This window comes from Peromyscus eremicus, chromosome 3 (genome assembly GCF_949786415.1).
Source record: "Peromyscus eremicus chromosome 3, PerEre_H2_v1, whole genome shotgun sequence".
Classification (NCBI taxonomy): Eukaryota; Metazoa; Chordata; class Mammalia; order Rodentia; family Cricetidae; genus Peromyscus; species Peromyscus eremicus.
In genome coordinates, this window is record NC_081418.1 from 135,625,252 (window position 1) to 135,647,603 (window position 22,352).

Genomic DNA, 22,352 nt, shown 5'->3' on the forward strand with positions numbered 1-22,352 from the left:
CCATTCAGCTGTCTGTTAAACCAATCAGAAGGCACCTTTCACACAATGTGATCAAATATCCTGCAACATCTGAACCTTCCCATAGCTAAACCGGAAGCACCCAGTGCATAAGCCATGTGAGCCACAGTGGACAGAATTAGGAGTTTAGCTAGCTGTGTTTTCTTCAGACTGACTCCCAGCTGTGAAAGTCCTAACATCAGTGACTTCAGGGAGAGGCTTCTATCTACCATCCTTTTGTTCACCCATTCCCCCAACTACTACTAGAGTATATGCTGTATCCATGAAAATCTGGCTGGTCTGGATGATACAGTCCCATGGTCTTCAGCTCAAAATCTCCAAGAGCTTTGCCGAGAATTCAAGACTGCCTCTTAATGCCTGGAAGGGCAGGTAGCCAGTCCTGACTTGTTGTCTATAGAGTGGTTTCATGCTTTGCTGGCAAGGCTACTAAGATCTTGTCTCATTCTCAGAGCCCTGCTTTGACCCTCCTATCATTCTGTCCATCTCCTCCCGTGGTTGCCAGATGTAGGCTTATCTCTCTACCTGGCCACAGTCCTGTGGCCAGTGGGGCTGTCTTATCTCTCAGAGAAGCAGCAAGAGCTATTGAGGGGAGGAATCAGTGGGAAGGTTCTGGAAGGGGATATGCCTAGCTCTCCAAGTGAAGGAAAGAGCAGACTAGGCTTCTATGAAGAGCCTGGAGGGGCTGCGTTGTGCATCTTAGGCATAGAGGACCGGGCTTTGATTCTGAACAAAGATGAAAGTGTATTAGTCATCGATCCCTGTGCCACAAATCCCCAAACATAATGGGTCACTTTGAAGGCTGCCTAGAGCAAAGAGTTCTGAGTGTGGGAACTGAGAAGTGGAAGGGTGAGGAAAGGACCTAGGAGAGTAGCAGTCTGCTGGGGAGGGGCTGGGGATCCCTATGGATGCTTTTCTGGAAACTCTCTGCTCCCTATTTATCTCTGCTTACTGGTTAGGAGTTAGGGTCTCCTTGGGCAAAACTGTGGCGCATTCATCACCTTTGTGTTACTACAACGGAGTACCTGACACAGTTTGCTTGTGAAGGAGGGGTTTATCTGGGTTCAAGATTCTGGAGCCTCAGGTTTAAGGTTGGGAGGCCCCGTTCATTAGAGCCTCTGGTGATGAAGACCCATGATTGGGGCATGTATCAGAGTGAACAATTATATCTGAAATCAATAAGGAGAGAGAGAGAGAGACAGAGAGAGACAGAGACAGAGAGACAGAGACAGAGAGAGACACAGAGAGAGAGAGAGACACACACACACAGAGACAGAGAGAGAAAGGGACAGAGACAGAGACAGAAAGGATAGGCCCTGCCACCCTCTTCAAGAGCACATGCCAATCACTTAAGCACTTTCCATAAGGCCCACTGCCTGTGGTTCCACAGCCTTTTGATAGTGCCACTCCTGGGACTAAGTCTCTAACACATGGGTCTTTGGTGGACATTCAACACCCACACAGCAGCATGTGGTTTCCATGGACCCTGCCATCCTGTCGCTCCTTCTCAACCTCTCCGTCATACACCGCCAGGGGTCACATCAGTGTTCCTTCAGGCCAGGCAGTGCATCATGTTTCATAGCAAGGCTCTCTTCCACCCAGGCTCTCTGTTGTCCTCCAGCCCCTTGGCAGGTGACCATACTGACCAGGGTCAGAGAGGCACCAGGCTTGGCCCTGAAGAGAGTAGGCTAATTAGAAACTGTGGGGCCCAGCCCATGGGCCAGTCCGTGATGCCTGTGTTCAAAGCACTCTTTGACTGCTTTGGATGGCTGGAGCAGTTTAACTTCTCTGTACTCTACTCTCCTCATCCGTCAGCTGGGAATGGCAATGCCCATCACAAGTCAGGAAGTGACTCCCAGAGAGAATGCAGGGACACAGCACACATATTTGGTCAGACTTACATTACTGAGTTAAAGGCCAGCTTGGAGGGGCCTGGAGTCTACAGGAAGTTTGGTTCACCTTGATGAAGGCTGTGGACTAACATTTCTGCAGGAATGACTGTAGGAAAAGGCGAAGGCCAGTAACCCAAGCAGGGCATCCTATTCAGGGCCCACTGGCTGCACACCGAAGGGTTTGTTTAGAAGAAAAAGAGTGTGTCCATTAGATGAGAGATCGCCTTCCACTCTCCTGTCTCCCCTCTTCTTCTCCTCCTCTCCTCCCCTTCCTTCTCTCCTCTCCAACTTCCTCCTCCTGCTCATCTTCCTCCTTCTCCCCCTCTTCCTCATCTTCTAAAGGAAGGGGGATCTTTACACAGGAGTGGCCTTTCTACTTTGCATGCTCTTATAAGAATCTCTTACTTTTCACTCACTTGCTTGTCTCACGTCTGGTGGCTGTTCTTCACTGCCTGCTGGTGAACAAACACCCTAGCTGTCCCGCTCTGGGCCGAGGAGTGTGAGTCTGGCCTGTGTGCTCACTGTTTGCTTGGATGTTCTAGTTCCCTCGGCCAGCTACTACCCGGCAGCTCACCCGTCCATTTCCCCAGGTTTCCTGTGTTTGCATCTCGGCTTCTCCATTGTACCGAGGAGATAAGCCACATATAATATTTAGACTTCTGATTGCTGAGAAAGAAATCAGCAGGGTCAGAGCAGGAAGCCAGATCAGAGGATTAGATTCCAGGCCTGAACGTTTTCCTTTCCAATAGTTGCAGTGGTTTCTCATTGACCCTTCTTTCCCTGGGCATTGTCAAAGAGAGTGAAAGTATGGTTTTGTACTCAGATAAGAGTGTTCTTAGAGAATGGAGGTGGCTGGGGGAAGAATCCCACCCACTTCACCTCAGCCAGGTCAAGGCATTTGACATAAACGACCACAGTGCTCTGTTTGTTCAACCACGGTGACTTTAGAAAAATATTCATTAAGAAAGGCCTTCCTGTGACATCGCTGGATTCCAGGACATTCACAATGGGTTGGGGTGACCCTTGGCCCCATCTTTAGCTGTCTACCAGATTCTTTCCACGTTTGCCCTTTGCAGGGCATGGTATGGGAGAAGATGTGACGAGAGTGAGCTAGGGCCTACCTGTTTCTTTCAAGTTCATCAGGCTAGTTTTGGTCACTGGCCATCTTACCAGCCTGAAAGGGAGCAGTTGCCCTGGGGACCAGACAGATACTTGTCCCCTCGGGGTACTTGCCTTTACCTGACCTTCAAATATTCTCAAGGCAGAGCTGCACCTGAATTCAACATTGTACATTTGGCCTGGCCTAGCCCTCCTGTTACTGAAAATACCGATGAGGGGCAGACACTGGGGTCCTCTGTCCCTTTCCTTGTCATGTGGGCAGCAGGACTCACACTGCAGCCTTTCAGGATGTCCAGGCTATGTTAGGACTCAGCACCAGCTCTGGAGATGGGCTGTGGGATGCCTTCAGGGGTGCTTCCAGGAGCAGATGTGCTATGGAGAACCTAGCCTTGGCTGAGTGGAGTCGGGGTAGTGGGTAGCTAGAGGCCACTCTTTCGTGGGACACAATTTTGACAGAATTCTCTACAAATTCTCCACAATTTCTAATGGTGGAGGTGAGAGAAAGTGGCACAAATGCTCAGCTAGAAATAGGCAAGAGAGCATCGAAAGAGTGGTAAATGGCGCTGGTTACCTCTCGAAGCTGCCTAGTAGCAAGAGAGCTTTATTGGGGGGGGGGGGAGAACCAGGCCTGGGAAAGGAGCATGTGCAGAGAGAGGGAAAGATGGTGGGGGGAAGAGACAGAACAGAACGGAGAGAGGGTGGGGTCTGAGTCACGGCTCTTTAAGGGTTCCCGGTGAACATGCATAGGCGGGCTTATGGAGCTACACCAGGCATGCGCTGATTGCGTGACCACACCACACACACACATAGTCACCAGCGTACACTGATGACGTAAGACACAAGACCCCTTGTCTAGCTCCTGAACTGGGCATGTGCGGTCATGCAGCTGGAGCGCAGTAGAATCCTAACAAGTGCGATGCCTGTTTTAGCTACAGGGTCCATTTCAGGCTTTGAGGATGGATTTTCCCCAAGCTGGGTAGAGACATTGGCGGGGCCTCTTCTGCATGGATGTCTTCTAGGGCATGTGAGGTCATGGCTGAGCCCCTGGAAGATGGAGTGGCAAATGACAGTTATGTAGGAGGGGGCATGTAGAGTCCCCATCTGCAGATGTATCAGCCTGGGCTGGGAGCTGGCCTTGTGAAGGTCAGTGCTGCCTGCTCATGTCATGTGCAGAAAGTCTCCTTACCCCTGTCCACCTCCCCCAACCCCCACCCAGCCCTGAACAAGTTTCCCTGTTGGCTAGGCTAGGGGAAGGGATGGAGTCTCTGATTGGCACTGAGCCAGCCTGCCTTTTCTCACCTCTGCCTCTAGCTTTTAGCCTCCATGGCTCTCCTGGGTTGGGACTGTCCCCACGTCCCTCCACAGGCCCGTTCAGTGAGAGCTGTGCTTCTGGGCGGTCTCCTCTGTCCTGTGGATCAGAGCTCTACCCAGGCTTCCAGGCTGCCTGGCCCTGAGTGGGGAAGCGTGGGGCCCGGGGAGCAGGCTTCAGGAAGGAAGTGAGGTGCAGAGCTCAGAACTGGGAGCTGCAGGTTCGGGCCCTGACTCCACCATAGACTGAAGTCAGCTTTGTAGTCATCTTTCTTAGTCGCTCTGTTTGTAAATGGGGCGTCGACCTGTGACCAACTCCGACATCTTGTTTGAGAGCGGAAACGAACTGATTTAGAGTCCTTTGCCGGCACTCAGTTTTGATTGTCATGGGGGAAGGGGCACCTGGGATCTTTGGGGGAGGGGCACCCTGACTTTACGTGCACCCCACCTTGCCCACTTAGAGCCTCTCCCCTCACCACTTCTTCTGGGTCCTTCCAGGGGAGTGTCTCGTCACAGGCCAGTCCCACTTTAAGAGCTTCGACAACAAGTACTTCACCTTCAGTGGGGTCTGCCAGTACCTGCTGGCCCGGGACTGCCAGGACCACTCCTTCTCCATTGTCATAGAGACCATGCAGGTGAGCCTGGCCAGGGTGCCCGCCGGGAGGCTGCAGAACCTCGCGGTGAGAGGTTGTCCTGGAGGCTCAAACATCTGTCCTCTGCCCAGGAGGGATCTCGTCCTCCAGTCTGCAGTGGCCTCATCCAAACCCAGTCTGGCTTTCCCTCCTTAGCCACCGGGAGATGGCTGCCTCCTTCTTCAGGAGGGTCAGCCCCTCAGGTCTAGTCTGTGGCTCCCTAAACCTCTGCTCTTTGAAACTGAGGGCAGATTGGGGTGGGGAGCAGCAGGGTCCTCTCCTTTATGAGTCCCACGGTACAGGTGTGTATTCTCCAGGTAATGGAGCAAGGATGGGACAGTGCTGGGACTTCTACCCTGGGAGAAGCTCCTGATTGTTTTGCATTAATAGGTCCAAGGAATAAGAAGAGCTGAGGGCTTAAGGTTCATTGTAAAAAAAAACCCATGCAAGGATGGGAAAGGGTGTGAGTATGGCTTGGCCTTAGGACCTCCTTGCACAACTCCGAGCACCCCATGCTTGCGACATCTGTGAGAATGGAAGTGTGCTATTCAATGAGACCCACACACTCTAGAGTTGAGGCTGGGCACTGGGCTGGTAGGGGCTGTGGTAAGGTCACTCTGCATTTCTACTTGTCAGTGTGCCGATGACCCTGATGCTGTCTGTACCCGCTCAGCCACTGTACGACTGTCTGCCCTGCACAGTAGCCTCGTGAAGCTGAAACATGGCGGAGGAGTTGCCATTGATGGCCAGGATGTCCAGATTCCCTTCCTGCAAGGTGAGCTCATGACCCCGTCCTCCACACTGTATCATCTCCTCGACATCTGTCCCTGCCCACTGAGGGCACCTACTCCTTTCCTGGGAACCTGATGGAGATTTAGCTAGGGAGGGGAGTGGTATCCTGGGTACTGTGTCTCTGCAAGCAAAGGCTTCTTGAAGCAGAGGTTGACCCAGTTGAGAGGTCAGGGGTGACTAACGAACAGTCAGTTCAAAGGATGCTACTTGGGGCAAATGCCTCATGAGAAAAACCTTCTTGTCCCATGTCGTCACCCAGGTCACATTAACTGACTTTGTATCGCACAACTCCTGAACTTTACCTTCGCAGTAACTTTTGTATCTCTCTCCTCCATGACTCTTGGCTCTCCTGTAGCCCGTAATCCTAGCTTGGCACACAGTGGATGAACTTGGCGAGTGAGCACACTGTGTATTCACGTACATTTATGCTGAGTGTGACTCTAGGGAGCTGATGTATTCCTCCAAAGCGAGGCGTAAGCTTTCCTCACATCCACCTTCCCACAGCAGTAGACTTCGCTACCTTCAGCCTTGTGCACAACATTGTTCAGCCAGAGGACTGTCATCCAGCCTGGAAGCCAACAGGGGCCCAAGCGTTCTCAAGAATCAGGTTTAGTGGTTGTGATAGACTTTCTTTCTTTCTTTCTTTCTTTCTTTCTTTCTTTCTTTCTTTCTTTCTTTCTTTCTTTCTTTCCTTCCTTCCTTCCTTCCTTCCTTCCTTCCTTCCTTCCTTCTTTCCTTCTTTCTTTCTTTCTTTCTTTCTTTCTTTCTTTCTTTCTTTCTTTCTTTCTTTCTTTTCTTTCTGGTTTTTCGAGACAGGGTTTCTCTGTGAAACAATCCTGGCTGTCCTGCAACTCACTCTGTAGACCAGGCTGGCCTCGAACTCACAGAGAGATCCGCCTGCCTCTGCCTCCCAAGTGCTGGGATTAAAGGTGTGCACCCCCACCGTCGGGCGTGATAGACACTTTCTGTTGCTGTGATGAAAAACAACAACAACAACAACAACAACAACAACAACAACACCCCAAATTGATCAAATTCCACTTGGGAGGAAAGGGTGTATTTCATCTCATACTTCCACCTCATAGCTCATCACTGAGGGAAGTCGAGGCAGGAACTAATGCGGGATCCTGGAGGCAGGGACGCAAGCAGGAGCAAGGCTGTTTCCTGGCTTGTGCCCCATTCTTTCAGTGACTTTTCTTATACCCCCCAGGGCCAACTGCCCAGGGGGAAGCACTGCGTCTCCCACATCATACAGCATCAAGAGAATGTCACAGACATGCCCACAGGCCAATGTCATGGAAGCATTCTCTCAATTGAGGTTCCCTTCTCCCAGGTGATCTAGTTGACAAACACCAGCACAGAGGATTTCCTCAGCCTCAGGCTCTGGCCTGAAGTTCGGATGCTGGAGCCTCTGCTGCCCCCTTACGTCATAAGGGGAAGTACAGGTTGTGGCCGAGGAGCGTCTCCTCTGGGAATTTCTTTGCCTCTATCCACCCAGTTCACCACTCTGCAGAGAGCCCCCCTTCCCAGCCCCCAGTCTCATGGACACCTGTCTCCACGATCCTTTCACTCCTTGCTTGTCCTTGCCATGATACTTTGAGACACAACACCCCTGCCACCTCCCCATCTGAACCTACGCCCTGTCCTGTCCTAGGCGACCTCCGCATCCAGCACACAGTGATGGCTTCTGTGCACCTCAGCTATGGGGAAGACCTGCAGATGGACTGGGATGGCCGCGGGCGGCTGCTGGTTAAGGTAGGTCCCTTTCCAAGCTACAGCCTTCCTGGAGCCCGACCTTTACAAAGTACCCCTTGTGCTCTGGGCAAAATGGCTTTGTGTGGTAGGAGAAGAATTTCTTTCTCCTCACACTCTACACCCCCAGAGCAAGGAACAGGCCTCTCTGTGTGTGAGGGGCTGATGTCTGTTTCCTGGGTGCTCCTTGTTGGCCCTGGGGCTTCTTCCTTCTGGGGCTTGGGTATTGTGCTGATCTCCAGAATGGATGTCAGTCCCCTGAAGTACTGGCATCGAGGCAGATCTGCTGGCCAGTTTCCTGGATCAAGGGGTGTCCCTGGACACTCACTGTGGGGAGCAAGGGAAGAAACACATTGGAGCACCCAGCTCAGACCCAGTATCCTCCCACACAGCATCTGGAGAGAGCCTGGGGGGGGGGGATCTTCCACATTCCTTACTGAGAACTGAGCCGATGCCTGTGTGGGCCATGTCCTCTGGATGGTCTAATCAGATTGGACAGTGACATACATTTCACTGGGCTTCCAGATTTGCTGACCTTGCAAAGTCCCTGGCAGGTGGGCAGAGCAGAAATTCCTCTCACTAGTACTGTTTCATAAAGGAGACAGCCAGGGGACATGAGAGGCATGAGAAGCCCACACTCAGTCACAGCACAGTGACAGTTAGTTCTCTGGCCAGTGTCCTTCTGCTAGACCATGGTCCTCACTGTCTGGTCTCAGGATGCTGTTAGAGTCTTAAAAATGACGGAGGAGGGTCCCCGAGATCTTTAGTGAGATTATATCTACTGACATCAGATTCATGGTTAAACCAAAGCTGAGCAGAGTGGCACATCCTAGGGCTGAGGAGGAGGAGGAGACAGGGGCTGGAGGCTAGCCTGGGCTACCATAGTGAGTTTCAGCCAACGTGAGCTCCATAGCAAGACCCTATCCCAAACAGCAGACGAGTTAAGCAGAGACATTAAGACACACATGAACTCGTTTATAATGTAACACCAAACCTCGTTACCTAGTAGATATTTGTAAGCACTTTCTTTTGGAAAAATAAGTTAGACGGGGATCAGGAGACAACACCAGGCAGTAAGAAGAATGCCATGGCTGCACATGGCTGCACATCTCCTTGATTCATTTAATAGAAGACAGCTGGATTCTCATATCTACTTCTGCAATCAATCTGCTACAGCATTTCACGTCACGGGGCCTCTGGAAAATTCCACTGTGTCCTTGTACGAGAACGAGAAGGGAAGGGCAAGAGCAAAATCATGTAGCTGTGAAAATATTCAGTCTCGAAGACCCCCTGGAAAGGGCCTCAAAAGACCCTGATGCATCCCCAAGACCACACTTTGAGAAACAGCATCCTAGGGCAGACTCAGGGTGCCTGGAGAGCCTGCCCCACATCTAGGGTCCCTGCTCCCCAGGGTCCTTGGTGTAATTGCATGGTGGGTGTTGCAAGTCCCTATGAGATGCTGTTTTTCCGTTCCTGTGTGGCCATGTTCACTCTCCCCTTGTAGAGCCTCCGAGAGAGATCCACATGGACTCTACTTTTCTTTTGTAAAATAACTGTGACCATAGAGCAGGGAGCAGACAGCTCCAGGAGAAGTCTCTTGACCCATTTCTAGTTAGAACTAGAGACGGACTCTGCTAGAATTACGGAGGCTTGGCGGGTAGGGTTGTGTCAACTTCAGTTGGTTACAGACCTTGGCTCTCTGGGTCTGGGTCTGACTTGCCATCTGCTCACCAGGCCTCCAGGGAGTGCTTGCTGGGAGTCTGTCTTCCCAGCATCCCCTCTGGTGCAGCGTGGGTGTGCTGGCTTTGTGTGGTTTCTGCTCTCGTCCTAGGCAGCTGCCTGCCTTTACCTCAGGTTGCTCTGTTCTTTGGCTCTCTGAAGAGGAGAAAGTTCGACCTTTATCTGTAGAAATGGGCCGTAGGGTTTGATTAGTTTAGCTAAGACGAAGAGAAGAACATATGAGCAAGATGCAGGACAAGGTCAGGTGACCTCATGGCCCATTGGGGTATTCTACTGTAATTCTGTATTACTCTGAAAAGGTACATTTGTGAGGAGCAGGAGGATGTGGGGGCCATTCAAACTGAGTCCTGGGGCTTGAGGGAGGAGCTGGCTGGAGGCAGGCAGGCCTGGGGTACAGGCTGCAGGGGGCCTCACCCTCTTTCCACCTGTGTGTGATATGCATGCCTTGACCCCAGGTGGTGGGGATGTGGTCAACCAGTTCAGGTCAACCAGGACTCCCATGCAGGCCAAGTTTGGCCCCAGCAGTCCTATGAGGACCTGAGACAGTCCCCACTGTCATAGAGCTGAGCCTGCTTCGAATAGTGTCTTCTCAAAATGCTCTGAGCGGAGACACTGTAGGGTCTGTGTCCAAGGTCAACGTCCCTGGGTACACCCTCTCTTCCAACCCCTGACCATGCTGTCCCCTGAGACAGGCCAAGAGGACAGAGGAAAAACATGTTCAGAGCAGGGGTAGGTAGTGATGGAAGGCTAGTGAGTGTGGCCAAGGGGAGCTCCGGGGAGCCTGAGGGCACCTGATGTGGCTAAGAAGGGCAGGAGGGAAAGATGCTGAGAAGTGGTGGAGGCAGGGTGAAGTCCTGTCACTTGCTGCCACTTTGCTCTGGTGGCCTTGACAAACTTCACTGTGTTTTATCTGGCATCAGGAGGAAGCCCTTTTATCGGTGGTAATTTATTTTTTCATTCATCCAACCTATTCATTCAATTCAGCAAATATTAGGGTGTCCCAGGAAACTTCCTGTGTTGCATCCTCACCCCCCCTCCGCCCCCAAGGCGATGGTGTTAGGAGGTAGACTTTTAGGCAGGGGTGAGTTTAGTAAGGACAAGCCCTATGAATGTGACTAATGCCTTTAGAATGAGCTCCAGGGAGCCAGCCAGTCCTTTCCGCCATGAGCCCTGCAGCAAGAAGCCAGCATCTATGAACAGGGCCCCTGCCGAGTGCTGCCTCTGCTGGTGTTTGATCTTAGCTCCTAGCCTTCACATGACAGTTTCTGTTCTTCATAAGCTTCCCAGTCTATGGTATTTTGTTACAGCAGCCGGAATAGAAGATAGACACCATTGTCTTAGAGATGGTGAAGGTCCAACAGTGAAATGGTGGGCAAAATGCTGGCCTCATTTAGTTTGAATTCTAATGAGGAAAACAGATAATAAAACAAACAAGTCTATTATATCGTCTATTAGAGTAAAGCCGGTAGAGAGAGAAAGCAGGGGAGGGCCCGGAAGGGCCAGAGTGGTTTAGTTTTAAGCAGGGAAGTCAGGGAACGCCTCGGTGCCTAGTGTATGTGACACTTGGCCTTTGTAAGACAAACAAGGAAATGCCACTCTGTCCACCTTTCTTACTTGCACACAGGTTTGTGGGTCTGGAACCTTCCATATGTACCTTGTTAAGTCACAGCTGGAAGCTGTAAGGGGCTCCCAGAGGTGACTCCAGGTGTCCAGGCCTAACTCATCAGGCTTTGGGACATCAGAGGAGTCACCTGATCTCACTGATTACCCACAGAGCTAGAGTGGCCTCTGGGGTCTGGTCCCTACCACCTCTTCAAATCTGCACCATAGAAACCAGCAGTGCCCCAGCTGCCTGGGGAAAGGCTGCCTCCATTGACTACTTGGTCCTGAATGTAAACCGTGGGCTCAAACCTCGGGCTCACCCCTGAGTCTGATCAGAGAGTGAGTGATGGGGCTGGAGCCTGAGCCCTGCTTCCTCCCCAGGGTCCTCATTAGGAGATTAGAAGAAAGGTCTTGCTTCTGGACATGAGACATGAGCTCCGCGGGGCTTGGATTGCCTCCTCTCAGTCTGCCTTGCCCAAGTGACCAATACCTGTTCAGTGGGCAGTTCATACTTCCTCTCATTGTTGCATAGCTTATGTCCACTGAAGGCACGGGTATACAGAGCACATGAATCTGAGATTCACCCTGCTTGCTTTTCTCAGCCCTGCCATCTCTCTCTGGGATCTTATGCAAGTCCTTTTTCTCTCTGGGCCTCCACTGTGCCTTCCAAAGTGACTATATTATATATATGTAATTCTTAAATATTGTTATTAATATATTCTCAATCAATTAATATAATATACAATACATTTATAAATAAATACATTATGTATTATAATGTATACAATAATTAATTAATATAACTCTCAGAATTATCTGGCTGACTGTTCTCTGACCGGCGACTGAAGAGCAAGGACAGAGCTGGTACCATGCACTGTATAGTTTGCAGGTCCCCTCTTTGTTATTTTTCACGTGGAGAAATGTTTTGTTGAAACGATCTCATTAGCTAAGTGAAACCACTGCAGCGTTGGGGGACAGCTGCTCTAAGGCTGTCCTCTGTCTTCTGTCTTCTGTCTTCTGCAGCTGTCCCCTGTCTACTCTGGGAAGACCTGTGGCTTGTGTGGGAATTACAACGGGAACAAGGGCGACGACTTCCTCACGCCTGCGGGCCTAGTGGAGCCCCTGGTGGTGGACTTCGGAAACGCCTGGAAGCTTCAAGGGGATTGTCCAGACCTGCAGAGACAACCCAGTGACCCCTGCAGCCTGAACCCGCGCTTGAGTATGTGAGCCCCAGAGCCCCGGGGTCTCCCATGCTCCAGGCATTCCGCGGGACAGTGTACTGTGGGGGAGGCAGAGATACAACGGACCCAGTCTTTATTTCGACCATTGGCGTTTTGACCATATCCATAATTTGCTCATTTCCTTTTCAAAGTCTGTTTATTGAACACCCTCCATAGATGAAATCTTGAGAAAGAAGAGAGTATTGTGTCGTTTCTGGCCCGAGAAGATCTCAGTCTCGAGCAGCCACGGGCTCTAGAGTTGAATTATTGTGCGATATGCATTGCAGGGGCCCTGTGCAGACACAGTGCTGCAACATCTCTGCTGTCGTTAGCCTCTGCCGCTCCGACCACTGTCTCCAGTCAGTGGGTGTTTGGGAAATGCATTTTTACCTGTAACCGAGTCAAACACAGGGCAGTACATTGGCTCCAGAAGCCAGAGCCAGAGAGACTTGCTTTTGCAGCAACTGTTGACAGAAAAGGGAGCTGGTTCTGCTCCTGGGTGGGGTTATGGGTGTGAGAATCCCAGGTGGCTGGCCCCAAAGGCCTTGGCGGGGCCCTGTCTTGTCTGGCACTGGCTCTTCTCTCTCCACAACAGCCAGGTTTGCGGAGGAGGCTTGCGCGCTCCTGACATCCTCCAAGTTCGAGGCCTGCCACCATGCCGTCAGCCCTCTGCCCTACCTGCAGAACTGCCGTTATGATGTCTGCTCCTGCTCCGATGGCCGGGACTGCCTGTGTAGTGCGGTGGCCAACTATGCTGCGGCGTGTGCCCGGAAAGGCGTGCACGTCGGGTGGCGGGAGCCAGACTTCTGTGGTGAGTGCCCCATAACCACTTACTCTCCTTTAGGTAACCCACCCAAACTCTCTGGCACCTCGTGGGGTCTACTCCACTTGTCCTTTTTGAGGCACTTTCTTTGAATTATTTCATTTGGAAACAGGCCCCAGTGACAAACTTGGGCCTGCAGTTCATTTGCAGCCATTTCTCCGGCCTTCTGCTCTTGGCTGGTGGTGGGGTGGGTTCATGCATAAAAGCAAGCGGAACCCCTTTGCAGAAGCCATGGAACCCTGGCGTGAGCCTGGGGCTAGCTGAGATTGCCTGTAACTGCTGCCACCTAGTGTTCATTTCTTGTATAGTCAGGCTGTGGAGTGAGTTTGGAATGCAGGAATCCTTTGCTTATCATCAGTCAGGACGTCAGTGAGTCCTGGCCCACATGTTCGGCATTGTATAAAGTTATGCGATGTTGAATAATGTCGTTGTTCTAGTTGACTTTGCGTCTGTCCTCTGCGGTGGTAGACTCTGCCATCAGAGTGGGTCTCTGCTCCTGCGCTGTGGTCCCCTGGGCAGCTAGACTCTGCTTCATGCTTTATTGTTGTCCCTCTGGGGACATTTGGCGAGTGTCCAGACTCAGACAACTGGGAGACAGAATCTCGAAGCTTTATTTCTGAGGCCTCCCTCAGAGATGCCCATCAGTCACACCACTGAAGGGACACAGGGCAGGGATAGCCGAGGAACACTCTCTGGGGAGGGTGTTCTTGATCAGAGTTTCACAAAGGCACATTTGGGGCAGAGACAAGTCAGCAGAGCAGGGGTGTGAGGCAGAGAGTCTGCAAGAGTAACATAGGCGGAACTCTGACTTTTAGGGCGAGGCAGGTGTGTTTGGAGACTGCAATGGCCGTCCCAACGGGAGCAGGGAAACAGTAGTTAGGAGCAGTGGTGGAAAAACGTGACATTATGCATTTGCAGAGAAGTACGTGTGTCAGTGTTGGTGCCTCATGGGTTTGTGCTTAGTGTAAGCACTCTCTTACGGAGAGGACCAGATGATGAAAGATGGGATGAAGGAGACACGCTGTCCCCTCCTCTTCCCTCCAGCCCCGGGATGGAGAGAATGCTGGGAGCCCAGAGGATGGAGCCTAAGCTTTTCTGGAAGTCCACCTGTGGTCTAGCAGCCCTGTGACCCCGAGTCCTTCACTGGAGGGCTCAGAACTTGTGTTCCCTTCTTCGTGTCTGCCTTCTAGCTATGGGGACCCAGTCAGTGGTATGCTGTTTATGAATATGCTTCTGTTGCCCACCAGTGTTTGGAATTCTGCACTAGCTGTGTGCAATGTGATGGCATCAGAAGGCTGTGTTAACGTAGGACATTCTCCCTGAAGGCCAAGAGCCTTTGGAAACATTCTTTCATCTCTTAGGAGTGGTTGTTCTTCACCTCCACAGAAGAGAGCGTGGGAAATGAGCTAGCTGGCATTGCAGTAATCAGAGTGACTCAGTTAAATGGCTCCTGAGCCTTCCTGAGACAGCTGCAGGTGCTGGCTGGCAGGAAGCAGATGTTTAAGGACAAGAGGGACTTGTCCCTGTGACTTTATGTGACTGATGGTCTTGGCTTGCTTCTCTGAGCCCAAGGAGAGTGGGCCAGTCCCCTGGGTTCCAGCCTCTGCCTTTCCTCACTTAGAGGAGCCTAGGTTTATTGCCTCCTGGTCCCTGACCTCTTTTTTCCTTCTTGAGAAAGGGACAGAGCTCCCAAACCATTCCCTCCATTCAGAAGAATGTCACGTGGGGACAATCGAGGAACAGGGATGTGCCATGCAGCTGCTTTTGTGTGATGCCCCAAAGAGACCCAGGAGCAATACACACATTTAAAATGTCTGTTTCTTTTGGGGAGACACGGGCTCCCTGAAAGCAAGGTCCAAGTCTTTTTATCTGTGTCCCTGAGCCTCACACAGCCCTGGCATATCCATATATCTGCTGAACTGAGGTGTGCATGGTTTCCTGAAGAAAGAAAGTTGGAGGAGAAACTCCTGGAGCCTGGATGCCAGCTCTGGAGACGCTCTGCCGGTGGGGAGTGGAGCCCTCGACTCCAGCGGCTCTTCACCAGATGAAAAGTGCCCTTGTTATTGCACATGAGGTGGATTGAGGGGAGTTGCTGCCTTTGTGGGCTAGTGTGCCCTGATGTCACCCTACCTTTGCTCTATACATTTATTCAGGGTCCCAGCCTCTCCACTCCTCCAGAAGAAAGCAAGCCAGTGACTCACGTGACTAGGAAATCTACTGCCTTCCCAGTTAACTTAAGATACAAATCTGAGGTGATGGTAGACAGGAGAGCACAGAGTCTCTTCAGAAGTTCACGGCCAGGGATGACTCTAACAGCTCCTATGGGATGTTCTGTCTGTGGTGCCGGAGAAAGGGACTGTCACAGAGAAGGAAGGTTCTGTTGTCCTTGGAGGGCTGTGCCCAGAGCACAGCTCTCATTTCCTGTACAGCAACCACAGGCAAGGGCAAAGGGCACCCATCACCTCTCTGTTCTTCTTACCTTCCCACTAAAGACTTTTATCATGAGTGTGTTCATTAGACTACAGGTTCATGATGGCCACAGTGCAGGAAGGGAGGGTCAGGTCTTCTGAGAACATGACTCCCATCTTGAGGCTGCCGAGCTGGCCTGGGACTCCCTTCCAATGTCACGGTGACAATAGCAGTGAACATCTGTGACAGGTTGGCTCATCTAATCTCCACAAAGACCCAACAGATACTTTCGCCACATTCCGTTGAGGATGGTGCTCAGAGGTCCATGCTAACTAGTGGAGCTGTGATTTGAACCTGTGGACGTGGGGCACAGAGCCCATTCTCTAGCTGCCTTAGCATTTTGTTCTACATAGCCATACAGTGTTTCTCATTTCTATGGGAAAGCCCCGGCACCAGGGGTGGTGGTGAGGGCTGTGAGCAGACAGAGGCTGCCCACTTTGCTGGGGGTATGTATGCGTGTCCCTGCTTGTAGCGTGCATGTCCTCAAAGGGACTGTTCCCTTCCTGAAGTGTGATGGGCAAGAACATTAGCTTTAGGGAGGCAGAGAGTTGGGCTCAGATCTTACTTCTGCTCCCAGAAAGGCCAGATCCTTAAGCCTCTCAGCTCAAGTGTTGGTTTCTATGGGTAAGAGCGCAGGAAGGGGGTGATGGGAGTTAACGCAGCGAGGAGCAGAGTGTGCAGTAGGTGCTCAGAGATTGTAGTCATTATTGTTCTCACTGTGGAGATGCTCCTGCCCATCACTCCCAGTTCTTTTAGATATTTAAATTCACCAGGACTTTAGTGTTCTGCACTTGGAGAATTCTCAGGCAAGGAAAGCCTGCTCTCTCTGGGTAAAGAGAGAAAATGTGTGTACCCGTAATTTGGATGTACTTTTCTGCCCCAGAAGATATACTTTTGCTCAGAGTGGGAAGGGATGGTTATGACCATACGGATATAGCAGTGGTCACAGCTACAAGGTACAATATCATATGTGATGCCTTCCTCCATCTCCTGTCTCCAGCGCTGGGCTGCCCACAGGGCCAGGTGTACCTGCAGTGTGGGAATTCCTGCAACCTGACCTGCCGCTCCCTCTCTTACCCGGATGAGGAATGCAATGAAGTCTGTCTTGAGGGTTGCTTCTGCCCACCAGGGCTCTACCAGGATGAAAGAGGGGACTGTGTGCCCAAGGCCCAGTGTCCCTGTTACTATGATGGTGAGCTCTTCCAGCCTGCAGATATCTTCTCAGACCATCATGTCATGTGGTAAGTGCAGCCTGCCATCCGTCCATCCATCCATCCATCCATCCATCCATCCATCCATCCATCCATCCATCCAGGCTACGAGCCTGAACACCTGGGAGGACAGTGATGACTTCCTCGGTGGCAGAACTGGACAGGAAAATGATTCTTTAAATCCTTTTTTAAAAACATGGATAGGTAAACTGAAGCCTCAAAGGGAAATGGCGTGTCCAGACTTGCATCCCAAGGTGGATATAGAGCTGAGAGTCCTCGCAGGCCTTCAGTGTCCATATGTAAACAATGACCTCTCCATGCCAACTTTGGGAGTTCTTGAGCTTTACTATCCACTCTCATGTGCTAGGCCCCACTTCCCCTTTTCTAGAATGGAAAATGGAGGTGTCCCATCTTCTCCCCTCAGATTCTTTCTAGTGTCCACAGGCACTTGGATGAGAAAACTATGGCACAGCAGCTTGGCGCCAGTGCTTTGCCCGTTAGTGTGTTTTGACGCCAGTGCTTTGCCCGTTAGTGTGTTTTGACGCCAGTGCTTTGCCCGTTAGTATGTTTGAGTTGCTTTAACTAAATGCTAGAGATTGGGTCTTTTATAGAATAAGAAGTTTCTTCTGGATTCTGGTTCTAGAGGCTGAAAGAAATGTCCAGGCTTGAGTATCTGCATCTGGAGAGGGTCTCATGGCATGTGTGAGACATGTACAGTACATGAAGTGGCTTCACTTTTTAACCACTTTTCTTCCCAATAACTCTTCTGGTCTCTTGAGGCTAACCCACTGCCCATGAGCTGGGCACTAATCCTATCCACAGATGATGCATCTGTTCGGTCCATCTGCCTCTCCTGGAGTCAGGGTGGGATCAGGGTCAGGGACTGTTGAAATACACAGGAGGACCAATGAGTCTATTGTAGCAGGCTTGGAAAGGTTTTGAACAGAGAACAAAGAAGAGAAAGTGTAGCTTCAGGGAGTGGGTTCTGGAGAATGTGGGGAAATGTTGACAGTATTGACGTGGAGACTGTTAGGTCTTGGAGCAAGCAGTCATAGGGAATGGAGAGCAGGGACCCAAAGCCTCTGGAGATATGCCAGGACCAGCAGGTGCTGCAGGGCAGCAGACGGCACTGTGGGTGCTCAGGACTCTGAACCTGACTGCCTCAAGGACAGTGATGGCAGGTGGTAAGAGTGCTCCCTGAAGTGCAGCGGAGATGCTGGCCTCACTGACTGAGTTTCCAAGAGGACATCGGATGGATGAGTGAACCCCAAAGCTTAACTTAGGGGGATGGAATTTGAGAACCCCTGTAGCACTGAGAGTAATGGGAATCACCAGGAGACACGGCCCAGAGAGCAGGAGAGGACCAAGTCTAGAGTGTGGGGACTGGTCAGAGGGAGGAGGAGGAGGAGGAGGAGGAGGATTCCAGGAGACAGTAGGGATGGAAGGTGAGCAGAAAGGGCAGAACCAGGAAGTGCAGTGTCACAGAAATGGAAGGAAAAACAGTTGTCCCTTCATGGCTGTAGGGCCTTGGCTTAGGCCCCCTCAGGTACCCAAATCCATAGATGCTAGAATCCTTCACCTGAGATAGCACAGCACTGCATATGGCCCATGTACATCCTCCTGTGTACGTAAGTCATCTCTAGATGGCGCTCAGTACCTACAGTGTGACAAGTGCTGTGACTACTTGTCCCTCTGCTTAGGCAGTACAGGGAACAAGGCCTGTCTTGTGTAACGCTGACGTAACTCATTTTCTCCTGAGTGTTTTCCATCCATGGCTGCTTGACTTTGTGGATGTGGATCCCAGGGACACAGAAGGCACATGGTCACAACACCTGCTGTGGGCTGGATCTTTTAGCCTTAGCCCAATCAAAGGATTGCTTGGCAATGCTTTCTAAGTGTTTCCCTCCGGAGAACAACACTGTTGGACAAGTAGGGCTTGCTTCTCCCCTCAGCAATTGCCCCTCCCCCTTTTTAATTATGCCAAGAAAGACGTGAAGCGATGGCTGGGAAGATGGCTCAGCAGTTGCAATGCTTGCTGTGCGAGTGTAAGGACTGAGCTTGGGATCCCCGGACTCCGTGGAAATGCTGAGTAGGCATGACCTGTAATTACAGCTCATGACTCAGAGAGGGGATCTCCAGACCAAATTAGCTAGAAAAGACCAGCCGTGGTGAAGAGCTCTCGACTGAGAAATGTTGCCTCAGTGGATAGGAAGAGCAATCAAGGATAGGTCCCAACGTCAACCTCGGGCCTCCACACATGCACACACATATGCACATGCACCCGCACAAGTGTGTCCACGTACATGGATAGCATGTATACACACACAGATGCATGACAATGGAAACATTTTAAAAAGACATGAAATTTGCCATCATACATCCTCTCAGGTGTACCAGTGGCATTAAGTACATTCACACATTGTGCAACCAACTCCTCCCCATCTATCTCTAGAACTTTTATGTTCCAGAAAGAAACTGTGTCTATTATTCCCAGCCTAAATAGTCACTTGACTTTTTCCATTATGAATGTGGTTACTTGAGATATTTCATATGAGTGGAGGCATCCAACACTCATCCATTTCTTTGTGTCTGGCTTATTTCACTTACGTTAATGTTTTCAAGGATCACTCTTGTTGCTGTGTATATACAAACCCATTCCTTTAATGACTGAATGGTATCCCACTGTGTATACATGCTACCTTTTACTTAACCGTTCGTCTGTTGGTAGACACTTGGCTGCTTGTGCCTCTTTGCTGTTGTGAACAGTGTTGCCATAAACATTGGTGTTTAAGTGTCTGAGTGTGCTTTCAGATTTGGGGTGGTATATACCCGTGACTGCAATTGCTGGGTCATGTAGTAATTCTATTTACATTTTAAAGAACTACCAAACTATTGTTTCACTGAGGCTGTGGCATTGAAATCCCCAACAGCAATGGACCAGGGTAATCATTTCTCTACAAACTCCCCAGCATCTCTTATTTTCTGTCTCTCCTCCTCCTCCTCCTCTTCCTCTTCCTCTACCTCCTATTCCCCCTTCCTCTTCTTCTTCCTCCCCACCTCTCTCTCCCCCCCCCCCCCCCGGTGTGTGTGTGTGAGTACAGGTGCATCTGTGTTAGGGCACATGTGTGAAGGTCAGAGGTCAGTCTTCCGTGACAGTCCTCTCCTTCCATCTTATTTGAAACAGAGTCTCTTGAGGTTTGCTACTTTGCGTATGCCAGACTAGCTGGACAGTGAGCTTCTGGGGATGCTTCTATCTTCTCCCAGTCTCTCCATGGGTGCATTGGGATTACAGGTGTGCTACTGTGTCTGGCTTTACGTGGGTTCTGGGGTTTCAAATGTAGGCCCTTATGCTTATATAGCAGGCCACTTCACCCACTGAGACATCTCCCAAGCTTCCCCGTTCTAATGGTTATCTTCCTAGGTATGATGTAGTATCTCATCGTGCTTTTGATTTGCATTTCTTCAATGGTTAAGGACCTTGAATAGCTTTTCATGTGTCCACTGGTTATTTGTAGATTTTTTTATGTATCTACTTGAATCTTTCAGCCAGTTTTGAATTGGATAGTTTATTTTGTTATTGAGTTATTGAAGACCTTTTTTATTCTGGATATATGACTTGCAAATGTTTCCTTCCATTCTGTGACTTTTTTCCCCATTCTGTTGTTAGTGCCTTTTGGTGCAGAAAATATTTTAATTTTGATATAATCAATTTATCTGTTCTTTTAATTTATTCCTTATGGTTCTGTATTATAGCTAGGAAACCAGTGCCAAATCCCAAGTCATGAATATTTACCCCAATGATCCCTTCTAAGACTTTACTAATGTTTAGATCTTTGATCCATTTGGCGCTCACGGTTTGTATATGGTGTAAGGTTAGAGTCCAGCTTCATTCTTTCCCGGATGGAACTCCAGTTTCCCGGCACCGCATATACTCTTTCCCATGTCTTGGCACTGGTGTAGAAATTCAATTGACCGTCTAGGCGACAGCAGACTTCTGAGCTGTTTATTTAGCTGGTCTGTATACCTGTCCATCTGCCAGTCCACATTGTTGTAATTACTGTAGCTTTGCAATAGGTTTGGAACCAGAAACTGGCTGCTCCAGCTTTCTTTGTCGAGATTGTTTTGCTCTTCAGGGTGCTTTGAAGTGCCGCATAGATTCTGGTCTTAGTTTCTGTAGAAACTGCTGTTGGGATTTGGTTTGGATGCCTTCAATCTGTAGACAATGTGCAGAGTCTTGTCATCCTATCGTTATGCCTTCTGATCCATATGCAAAGGGTGTCCACTCACTTAGGTCTTCAGCTTTCTCAGCAATGTTTTGTAGTTTCTTAGAGTGTTTTGTTAGTGCATATTAATTGTGCCAAGTCCCGAGCCTGGCTGTAACATTTTCATTTTCATGTGTGCACGTTCTGTACTTTGAACATACTCCTCCTCTTCTTCTTCTTCTTCTTCTTCTTCTTCTTCTTCTTCTTCTTCTTCTTCTTCTTCTTCTTCTTCTTCTTCTTCTTCTCTTTCCCTCTCCTCCAGTCATCCTGTCCTTCCCTAGCAGTCCCCTTTCTGCTATGTCTTCTTTCTAGATTGCTCATCTTTCTGAGTCGGAGATTATTTCACTTAACACAATCATCTCCAGTTCCATCCACTTTCCTGCAGACGATAGGAATTGATTCTCCTTCATGGCTGAATGATATTTCATTATGTGTGTATCCTACCTTTCTTTACCTGTTCATCCACTGATGCACCTGGGCCGATGCCATAACTTGGCTGCACTGTGTAGATACTTCTATTGGATGCTGACTTTAGAGATGTAGGGCAGGGTTGGTACCACTGGACCGTGGTCATTGTACTGTGAAGTTTCTGGAGGAGCCTCTATGATTATTTCCACAATGGCTGTGTTAATTTACATCCCCACCAATAGTGTGAAAGACTTTCTTTTTTCTCTACGTCTTCACTATGCTTGTTTTTCTTTTGGCCTTTTGGGGACAGGGCTTTACTTTGTGGCTCAGGATGGCTTGGAGCTCAGTTTGTAGGCCCAGGTCACCTCTAGCTCATGGCAGTCCTCATGTGTCAGCTTCTCAGGTGCCAGGACTACATGTCTGAGACACCTGCCTGGCTTCATCATCATTGCCATGCTGTCTGGAGTGAGATGGGATCTCAGGACGGTTTGGATTTCTATTTCCCTTGTGGCTAAAGAGGTTGAACATTTTTTCATGTGTTTCCTGAATGTTTGTATTTCTTTTGAGATCTGTTTGTGTGTTCTTGGCCCATTTGTTTCTTAGATTGTGTGTTCATGTATTGTTTAATGTTTTGGGGTTCTTTACATGCTCTGTCAGATGTGTGTCTGGAAAAGCTTGTCTCCTGCTCAGTAGGGATTACTCAGTTAACTCTTTGCTGTGCAGAAACTTAAAAAAATTGCTTTGTGTGTGTTTATGTGTGTGTGTTTGTGTGCTCGTGTGTATGTTTGTGTGTGTAAATGTATGTGTGTGTGTGTGTGTGTGTACACTTACATGTCTTGGGTAGGAGTGACTTTAGTTCTGGGGAAATGGTGTGCAAGAGCCCTTGGGTTTAAAGACAGCAGTGTACCTTAAGATTCACAGATGGCCACTAAGCTGGAGAAGAGGGAGGAAGGCAGGAATCAGATCACGTGGATTTGCCCTTTACTGGAGAGTCTATTAAAGGGATGCTCCTGAGGGATTTCAGGCAAGGGCACAATCATGGTTTGAAAAGATATTTGGACTCCAAGAGGAGTATTTTGGGGGGAGGTGAGAATAGATGCAGGGCAT

At 50.0% G+C, this 22,352-nt stretch overlaps 1 protein-coding gene across 1 annotated transcript in view; it reads left to right on the forward strand.

Moving 5' to 3' along the window:
* The window catches only part of Vwf (von Willebrand factor), a 142,830-nt gene that overhangs the window by 45,411 nt on the left and 75,067 nt on the right, over positions 1-22,352 (forward strand). The window contains exons 11-16 of the mRNA XM_059258637.1: positions 4,833-4,969; positions 5,603-5,741; positions 7,413-7,513; positions 11,876-12,071; positions 12,668-12,883; positions 16,365-16,605. Coding sequence (XP_059114620.1) covers positions 4,833-4,969; positions 5,603-5,741; positions 7,413-7,513; positions 11,876-12,071; positions 12,668-12,883; positions 16,365-16,605 — 1,030 coding nt within the window. The remainder of the gene's footprint in view (positions 1-4,832; positions 4,970-5,602; positions 5,742-7,412; positions 7,514-11,875; positions 12,072-12,667; positions 12,884-16,364; positions 16,606-22,352) is intronic.